This window comes from Mustela nivalis, assembly GCF_964662115.1.
Source record: "Mustela nivalis genome assembly, chromosome: 9".
Taxonomy (NCBI): Eukaryota; Metazoa; Chordata; class Mammalia; order Carnivora; family Mustelidae; genus Mustela; species Mustela nivalis.
The window spans coordinates 106,740,380-106,749,854 of record NC_139028.1 but is presented as its reverse complement, the minus strand read 5'-3'; the positions used below and the strand labels follow the sequence as shown (position 1 = coordinate 106,749,854).

Sequence of the window (9,475 nt, the reverse complement as noted above, 5' to 3'; positions counted from 1 at the left end):
AAAATGGGAGTGCCACTCAAGAAATAGTTTTGCAGGAGAATCTCTTGGACGAAGAGAACAGGAAGAAATCATTCCAGAGAGGTGATTTAAGGGAGAGGGCCTGGAGTGCCAAACAGAGGACACTGGCAATGTTATAGCTCCTGAGTTAAGGAAGAGGGTAACTATGGGCTAGATAAGGGATCTCAGACCCTAGTTATTCCAGGCGTTCTTGCTAAGGCAGAGAATGAAGGCAAGGACTTCATTTTGGGTTCCTCCCCTAGGAGATAGAAAGCTAAATATGAGATTTATCCAAGCTCCATTAAGAAGAGCACACCATCTTAGGTCAGTAAACCTGCCTGAAGTTGTCAGAAGCTACTTGAATGTACCAACCTGAAGTCCATGTTGTTATACTGGTTTCCCCAAAGGTTGCTCTGGGGATGAATAAGGGACAGAATTTCAAGGAACAAAGAGGAAACTTCTCTTGAATCCACAGTGATAAACTCCCTACTCCCCAAGCAATAAATTCCCGTTTCCTAAATTTGTGTCTGATCTTGACCTACATTCCAGCTTCACCACCAAATCCTTCCACGGACACCCAGGCAAATGGCCCACCCTGGCTTCCAATTTCTTTGCCTTTGTTCACTATGTTTTTTCCTTCTGCCAGTTGCTTCCTTCTTTAATTTCCAGGCTCTGCTTCCCAAAATAACTCACAAGCTCCCTTCTCCATAGAAATCCCCTGATCTCCCAAGAGGGAGTGTTGCCTGTGAGACTTCACAGCCCATTGTCTGCAATTCTCTTTTGGCAGTTTTTTCCCCAGTAGTATAAGACATTTGCATTTATTTTATCTCCCTATGGATATCAAATCCATGAAGCCAGGATATATATGTGATATATATAGATCTATCTATCTCCAAGTCTTAAGCAAAGATTGTTTAAAAAAATCTCAGCTGAAGTCACATAGCTTGAAAATGGAGGGAGAAGAATTTATTATTATTATTTTTTATTTTTTTAAAACAATTTTATTTATTTATTTAAAATAGACAGCGATAGAGGGAACACAAGCAGGAGAAGCAGGAAAAGAAGCCCTCTCTGGGAGGTGCCCCAGAAAGGAAAGAATGTAGTCTCAGCTTTATCTCATTCTGATATCTCCCCTCTTAATACACTTCTGCATCAATTTTTGCTTTCCAAAGCTCCCAGGAGAATGAGTAGGATTTTTTTTTAGTTATAGAAAAGGTAATTTTGGGGACACCTGGGTGCCTCAGTTGGTCAAACATCTACCTTCTGTTCAGGTCATGATCTCTGGGTTCTGGGATTAAGCCCCATATCAGGCTTCCTGCTCAGCCGAGTCTGCTTCTCTCTCTCTCTCCTCTGCCCCTCCCTCCCCATCATTCATTTTTTTTTCTCTCTTCAAATAAATAAATAAAATTTTTTAAAAATGTGATATTTGCAGTCTATAATAATATTCACTTGTTTGGGAAAACTAATAGGATTGATAAGGTATAAATACTAGTGTTTACTTTATTGATGAGGAGACTCAGGAACAGAGATCGTTAGGGGATTTATCTGATATAATTATTGATGGAAGTGGGAATGAAGACTAAGGTGACCCAACTTCTATCCATCTTTTTCTTGCCATTATAAATTTGATATGCAGACCTCCATTACCAATTACTTGGGAAAAATGAGTTTCCTTTCTATATTGCATCACATCGATAGCAGAATCATGAATATTTAATATATAAGTGAAGGAAAAATATAAACAACTAATGTTTATTATCTTTTACGTGCAGATTCTTTACAGAGTTGACATCACATCCTTTGAAAAATGCTAGAATGTAAGCATCATCTCATTTAATAGATGAAGAACCTTAGTCTGATAGAGATTCAGTAACTTGCCCAGGGGCACAGAGCAAGAAAACAGCAGAACCTACATGAGAGCTTCTTTCTAAATAGTCCAAAGTCTGAATACTTACCATTATTAGTCAGAGTGGCAAGGGTAGCCCTAGGGTCAGTTTTTAGATTTTATCATTAACTTTGGATACAGCAATCGATTAAGAAAAAAGAGATGTCCTCCAGAAGGATGGTCACTACTAGAATTGCAGAACTGGGATACAAAGGTCTCCTTGATTCTAAATCAACTACTCTTTCAATTATAATGTAGACCCTGGTTTACATTATAGTTGCTAATGTAGTTAATGAGATAGGAAAGCTCTATTTTTAAATTTTTTACACATCATGTAGATTTGCACATTAGATTATATTAAAAAAAAAAAGACACCAAAGCCTGAATCTCTGAACTATTTCTGGACCATCAGCTCTACATCTGTCCATTAGTTGCTGTACTTTCTTCATAACGTGAAACCAGAAATATGTTTTTAGAAATTCATGATAGGGCTGTGCAATTTTGCACCAGGTAAATTTCATCGCATGTATAATGATATCTATTAGAAAGCCTGGGTCTTTTATCCCGAAAACTCTTTTGTACCTTTCACAATGAATGGGAACACTATACACTTTAGGATAGTTCTTGTGTTTCCTTGACCTTTGACTATATGGCACTGGGAGAAGGAGACATAGCAACATTATTGCTGGGAAGTATTTGTAACTGATGACACCATCAGATGGAATTTTAGCATATCTAAGAAAAAGTTCGCATTCCTCCATCTCGGTCTGCCCACCTTACCTGTTGCTGATCCCTGAACACTCTTGATTTTTAAGTCAAGATTGCAGAGAAGAGTTTGTCTCCTCTATTGTCGGTCATTGATACCTCAGGGTTAGTGAAACTATTCTTGGATAAGGGTCTGGAGATAATGGTGGAAAGCATGAAGAGTCCTGGTGCCCTAGGAAAAAGCTAGGGTTTAACTCTTATTAGAAGAGAGGAAGAGGGGGCACCTGGGTGGTTCAGCTGGTTAAGCATCGGCCTTCAGCTCAGGTCATGATCTCAGGGTTCTGGGATCCAGCCCTGTGTTAGGCTCCCTGATCAGTGGGGAGTCTGCTTCTTCCTCTCTCTCAGCCAGTCCTCTGCTTGTGCTCTCTCTCTCTTTAATAAATAAATAAAATCTTTAAAAAGGTAGTATAGAAGTGAGGGTGGTGGCGCATGAGGGATTTAGGATGTGAGGAGTAGGACATTAATTCTACTAATCTTACAGACATTACAATCCAGCTAAAGTTGGCCTCAGGGATTGATCCAGACTGTCTCTTTCTTAGGATCACAGAGTCCCTGGGCTTCCCTGAAGGTTAAAATGATGTCAATATGTGAAGGTAACAAAAGCCAGATGCCCATCTCTTTTGGATATTAGGCAAGGGAGACCAAGGAGATCCAGTCATTATTAGGTGAAACCAAGTGCTAGACAGAAGGGAAAACTGAGCACACACAATAAACAGTAGAGCCTCAGTCTGCAGCTCTTATTCTTGGGGTTTACATAGCTCATGATTTGGTCATTGGTGGCAGCAGTTTCAGAGAGCACAGTAACTGGAAGCACAACGAACTCCTCATTGGCAAATGCGTCTTATGATTTTATCCTCCAGAACCTGGCCCGTATTTAGCACTTAGAAGTTTTTGTTGAATATAGGAATACATATAGCTCAGCTACCAGGCTGAGTTGGGTAATCTCTCATACAAGTTCCATTCCCTACATATTTGACTATATTTTCTCTGACTTGTTTTTAGAGTAGAGAAACTTTCAACATTTGGATCTGTCATACCTCATGACTGAAAAACTATAATTTAGAGTGGCTATTTATTTCCCCTTTCAAGTTTTGTCTTAGTTTCTAACAAATAGGTGAGCCAAAGTCAAGTAAAGTACAAATGCATCTAGTTTAGCATGCTTTTCAAAAATATTAATTTATATTTCCTTTATATCAGACTGTTAAGGGTTATAGAAAACCCTATAGAATTTAAGATCGACACTGCAAGTAGATGGTAGCTGAATTGTGTTTATTAGAAACTATCTACATTTTCTATCTCCTACCACTGTCCTTTGACCACTACCATTTTTACATGTGGTCATAAGAAATTTTCATATTTTGTTACTCTTGACATTTTTTTCCAATTAGCTTTTTGAAAGAAGCTTTCACATCTTTGTTCCGTAAACTGTAGATCAAGGGATTCAGCATGGGGATGATAATAGTGTAGAACACAGAGGCCCACTTGTCTTGGTCCAGGGAGTAGCTGGATGTTGGCCTCAGGTACATAAACATGACTGTGCCATAAAAAAGGGTGACACCAGTAAGGTGAGACCCACAGGTGGAGAAAGCCTTGAGGCGGCCTTCCGTGGAGCGCATTCTGATGATGGCAATGAGGATGAAAGCGTAGGAGATGAAGATGATGAGGATGGTGCTGAATTCAATGAAGCCACACAGACTGAACAGCAAGATCTCGCTGATGTAGGTGTCTGAGCAAGAGAGGGCTAAGAGAGGTGGGATTTCACAGAAGAAGTGATTGATAATGTTGGAGCCACAGTAACTCAAACTGAAGGTGAGGGAAGTGTGGGCCACTAAACTCACCAGGCCAGCCAGGTAAGAGCCCAACATGAGAGCCAAGCAGACTCTCTTGGACATGAGCGTGCTATAGTGGAGGGGTCGGCAGATGGCCACGAAACGGTCATAGGCCATGGCAGCCAGGACATAGCACTCAGCATCCACGAAACCTACAAAGAAAGCAAACTGGGTGGCACAGCTAGAGAATGAGATGACTTTGTGCTCTGTTAAGAAGTCAGCCAGCATCCTGGGGGCAATGGCTGAGGAGTAGCCCAGGTCAACAAAAGAGAGGTTGCAGAGGAAGAAGTACATGGGTGTGTGAAGCTGAGAGTCTGTTATGATCAGGATAATCATACCAACGTTCCCTACTACATTGATCAGGTAGACCAAGAGGAAGACCACGAAGAAGATGGTCTGTAGCTGGGAGTCTTGAGTGATGCCCATAAAGATGAACTCCGTCACCACGGAGTGGTTTTCTTTATCCATCTTTTCAATTTATGTGTGCCTGGATTTGATTTATTGTCTGAAGTGGTTTTTAAAAATCTTCCCAGAAATCAGATTCTGTGACCCATAGGGTAACTCAAATGACTTTAGTGAAAGTGATAAAAGTGTCCTCTCTAGGTGCCCAGTCAAAATAGAAGATGTTAGGATTGTGGGGATGGCAAATTCTGCTTCTCCATGGACCTCGATTCTCTGAGGCAATTTATCACATGCTACCAATTGTTTGATGTTATCTGTGCAATTATCTGCCTTGTTAATTAGTAAAGGACTGTTTTGAGCATGCCTTCTTTCTTTCTAAAACAAAGCAAATATGGACACAAATCATGAATAAACATTAATTCTCTTTGCAGGTAGGCACAAAAATGAAAACTGAAAATCCCTCAAATCTCGAATTATAGCATATGACACACACACATATGCACACAAACATACACACACGGAGAAAGTAAAATACTTGGAGCAAAAAGTGAGCAATATTGGAAAAGGTAGTTGGTAATAATAATTAAAAACAAAACAAAACAACTCAAAACAAGATTTACTGAGTGCTAACTCTTTGCCAGACCTTTGAGTGCTTCTACACGTTACATAATTTCATCCTTACAACTCCGTGAAACAGGTACCACCCTTGTCTCTATCTTATACCTGAAAAGAATAAGGTTAGACATTAAGTAATATCAACAATGTCAGGAGCCAGTAAGCAGCAGAGCTGGGTTTGTCTGAACTCCAGGGTTCACTTCACTTTATTGTCTTCTGTGTATATTTGGTTTAATGAAGGTTATACCTCTTTATTTTTGCACCTGCATTTTGTCTTGCTGTCTTGCCTATCAGGCATGGACACAGAATTGGTCCTTTCATTTCCCTAATACTTAGAAGCACCCAGGGATTTGGTGTGGGGCATAATCAGGATGAAAAAACAGCTGTGTCTTTGGACAATTCTATGGATTAGCCAACAGGTTGTTCCATAGCTTAGTTCAGAGTTCAGATTCAGGAATTCTCACTCAGGGGATAGAGAAAGCATTATCCAACTCTGTGGCCAGACAGCAGCATATATCAACTTTTTCCTTTGTGGTTGGATGAATATTCAGTCCACTGAAGAGTTGTAACAAGAAAGTGGGCAAACCGCACCGCACCAAACCAAATCAGGACAGAACAGGCAGTACTTTAGAAATAAGTAACATTCTCTATTAAATCTGAGGGAGAAGTCAACTGTGTCTCCTCTATCTGGTTTACTGCTTAAGAAAGACAGGTGGGACGCCTGGGTGGCTCAGTTGGTTAAGCAGCTGCCTTCGGCTCAGGTCATGATCCCAGCGTCCTGGGATCGAGTCCCACATCGGGCTCCTTGCTCTGCAGGGAGCCTGCTTCTCCCTCTGACTCTGCCTTCCACTCTGTCTGCCTGTGTTCGCTCTTGCTCGCTCTCTCTGACAAATAAATAAAATCTTAAAAAAAAAAAAAAAGACAGGAAAGCAGAATAGTATAATGTGTCTTTCAGGGGGGTGTGGACATTTATAACAGGCTATCTTAAATCCTAGCATGGTTGAAAGTAGTGCTCCCATCTTTCAGTTTCTGCATAGAATATAATCAACTGCAATGAAGAAGGGGTCTAATAGTGGATAATCAATACCATATATTTGCCTGAGAGTGAATATAGTTTATAAAATACTTTCAGACTCATTCTTAATATATTGTGAACGTATGCATCATTTCATACATCAGGTCAATTAGAAAAGAGAATAAAAAGAGAAATCTTGGAGAAATTATCTGAAAAATACACTTCTCATAATGAATTTGTACCCATACTATGGAAGGGACTTTAAAACTCATTAATGAGAAAACAAACAATCCAAAAGGAATGGGCCAGACTTAGAGAGATGCTTCAGCAAAGAAGATATATGAATAGCAAATAAATGCATGAAAAATGCTCAAATCTTTTGTATTAGGGGCACATGAATTAAAATCACAGTGGGATATTATTACACATTCATTAGAATGGTTAAAATTTAAAAAGATGAACCATACTAAGGGTTGACCCGGGAGCAGAGGAACTGAAAATTGCATCACAGTTGCTAGGAGTATAAAATACTACAACCACTTTGGAAAACATCCAGCCATTTCCCCCACAAAACACCAAACCTGGGAACAACCCAAAGGCCCACCCATAAGTAATAAGATAAACAAATTTTAGTATGTCCATAAAATAGACTACTACTCAACAATTAAACAAACAAACAAACAACAAACGATTGATACATGCAATATGATGGACGAATCTCAAAATAACTAGGTTGAGAGAAGAGAGATAGACCTCATGTTATCCCATTTCTAAAAATCTAGAAACTGCAAGCTAATCGATAGTGACAGCCAATCAGTGATTGCCTGGGTGGAGGTGTGTGTGGGAGGAACAGTGTATTTCAGCTATAGCTCAACAAAGCTGTTACAAAACAAAACAAAACAAAACAAAACCAGCAACAAAGTACTTGTCCCTACTTCAGTTCCTCTCGTTGTCACTCTATATGGATGGGTATGTCACTTCACAGGTTATATTAATAAGGAGACCTGTGAAATCACACAGTGAGTTGGGAGCAGAACTGGCAAGTGAGTCTGGGACTACCGATTTCATACACCACACTGTGTTCATTTTTTCTCTCACTGCTTAACCTAGAAATAGGGAAGTAACCCATCATGAGAAGGATATAAGTGGTCTACCTCAGTCTTCCCACTTCTCAGCTTGTTCTTTCCCTTTAGCAAAAAGGGAAAATATTGCTATTATTGCAATTGGGAGGACTCATTCTGTCTAACCTCAGTTTTATAGAGGAGGAGACAGACCCAAACATCCAGCTTGAAAGTACAGGGGATGCCAAGCTGCAGCTGTTTTAGGAGTAAGAGACTCCTGGTCAGGATGCAGCACGGGGCTCAGGAATGATCTTCAGGGGAGCATGTGTCTACTAATTCATTTCAGTCAATTGGAAAATGGGATCAGAAAGTCATTCTTTCCTCCCTTATAAATTCAAGTTCCAGTTTAAAGAGGACGTGCATGAGCAGGGATTTCACCAGTCAGAAAGCACCCTGCCCATTCTCGCTTATAGCGGACAAATTCAGGCTTTGCCACTTACTGCTTTTGAATTCTAGCACACTACGCATCTACTTAGAGTCTCAGCTTTTCACCTATGGATGAGATTAATGTCTTACTTAGTAACTTTCTTCAAAAAAGTTGGTTAGAGTATGTGTATATTCTATCATCTGTCTACCATCAATCAACCAGTTAATCAATAATCCATCAATCATCTGGTAGTAAATTCAGTGATTGTCATGTGCTAAATGCTTAATTCATTTGGCAGTTGTGTCAGTGCAACTGTAACTGTGTAAGACTTAACTCAGTAGATGATTGTGTGCTCACAGCTTCCAGAAAAAAAAAGTTCCCACACTTATTCCATACATGGATGTATCATGGACTGCTTTAGGCTTTAGTGAAGGTGTGATTTTAATTCCACAGTATTAAATGACAAAACAAGTAGAGATGAGGCTATCAAATTCAAAATCAGAGTTAAAAGAAAATCCTTATATGTAGATTTTTAGTTTTGTGTAGCTAAATGTCAACCGATCTGACTCTTGAAGAAATAGTAGAATAGTGAATAAATAAGTATATTCCAAACTTGTTAAACTCTTTTTTTTTTAAAAATAAAAGGTCAGCAAAAGTATTGTCTTATAGAAACAAATATAAGACAAAGATATTTTAGATTTCTATGCATCACCTGCTTTTGCATGTTTCTATGAAAAGAATTCTGGAGTAAAAAACTTGTTGTTTTTCTATTTTTGTTGTTGTTCTATTTTTTCCACTAAGTAGTGTTTGAGCTGATGAATTGCTACATTAGATGCAACTTACTTATCTCTGAAATGAATGGGGTGAAGAATTTAAACTCTGTGTAACTTTCCAATTCTAGCCTTTTCTGAGTTCGTACTCCTTATGAGGTACCTGAAAGCCAAACCCAGAGTCCATGTCTCCTCTTGAAATTTTGGAACTGCATGGACCTGAAGCCAGGCAAAGCCATGCTGAGAGGAGCAGGGACGGGGTCATGCTCCACTCCTAAGAGGTCATCTCTCTCTCTCTGTTCCAGTGCTGATCTGTGCTCTGACGTGTTTTCTACCTGATGGTGAGAGGTTGACTGTCTCCTCTTCGCTTGATGAGTTACAGTGAACACATATTCTGAGAAGGATCCGAAGACAGTGTCTCACTCAGGTAGCTGTGCCTGAGCTCCTTGCTCACCCACCTTTGCTTCTGTGTGCAGGAGCTTTATTAGGTTTCAGAGTCCCACGTTATCCCCAGAGGAAAAGAGATGACATGATTTCTGCTCTCAGGGGAGACTGGAAGAGCTGATGAATGGTCACCCCATGAGGAATTCATTCCCTGAGCCTTGAACCTTAATGTGACAGAGGGAAACACAAAGGAATTCTTTTCCACCACTCCAGGGAGTGGTGGTGATTGAGAAGAAGAGCAGCTTAGTACAGCATTGTTTTTCTG

General features: G+C 39.8%; 1 protein-coding gene across 1 annotated transcript; it reads right to left on the bottom strand.

Moving 5' to 3' along the window:
* Positions 1-4,008: 4,008 nt before the first annotated feature.
* Positions 4,009-4,944, bottom strand: LOC309872888 (olfactory receptor 5AR1; the record flags this gene model as incomplete). Its single annotated transcript, XM_082747855.1, has 1 exon — positions 4,009-4,944. The coding sequence occupies one exon, from the start codon at positions 4,942-4,944 to the stop codon at positions 4,009-4,011; it is 936 nt and encodes a 311-aa protein (XP_082603981.1).
* Between the last annotated feature and the right edge of the window lie 4,531 nt (positions 4,945-9,475).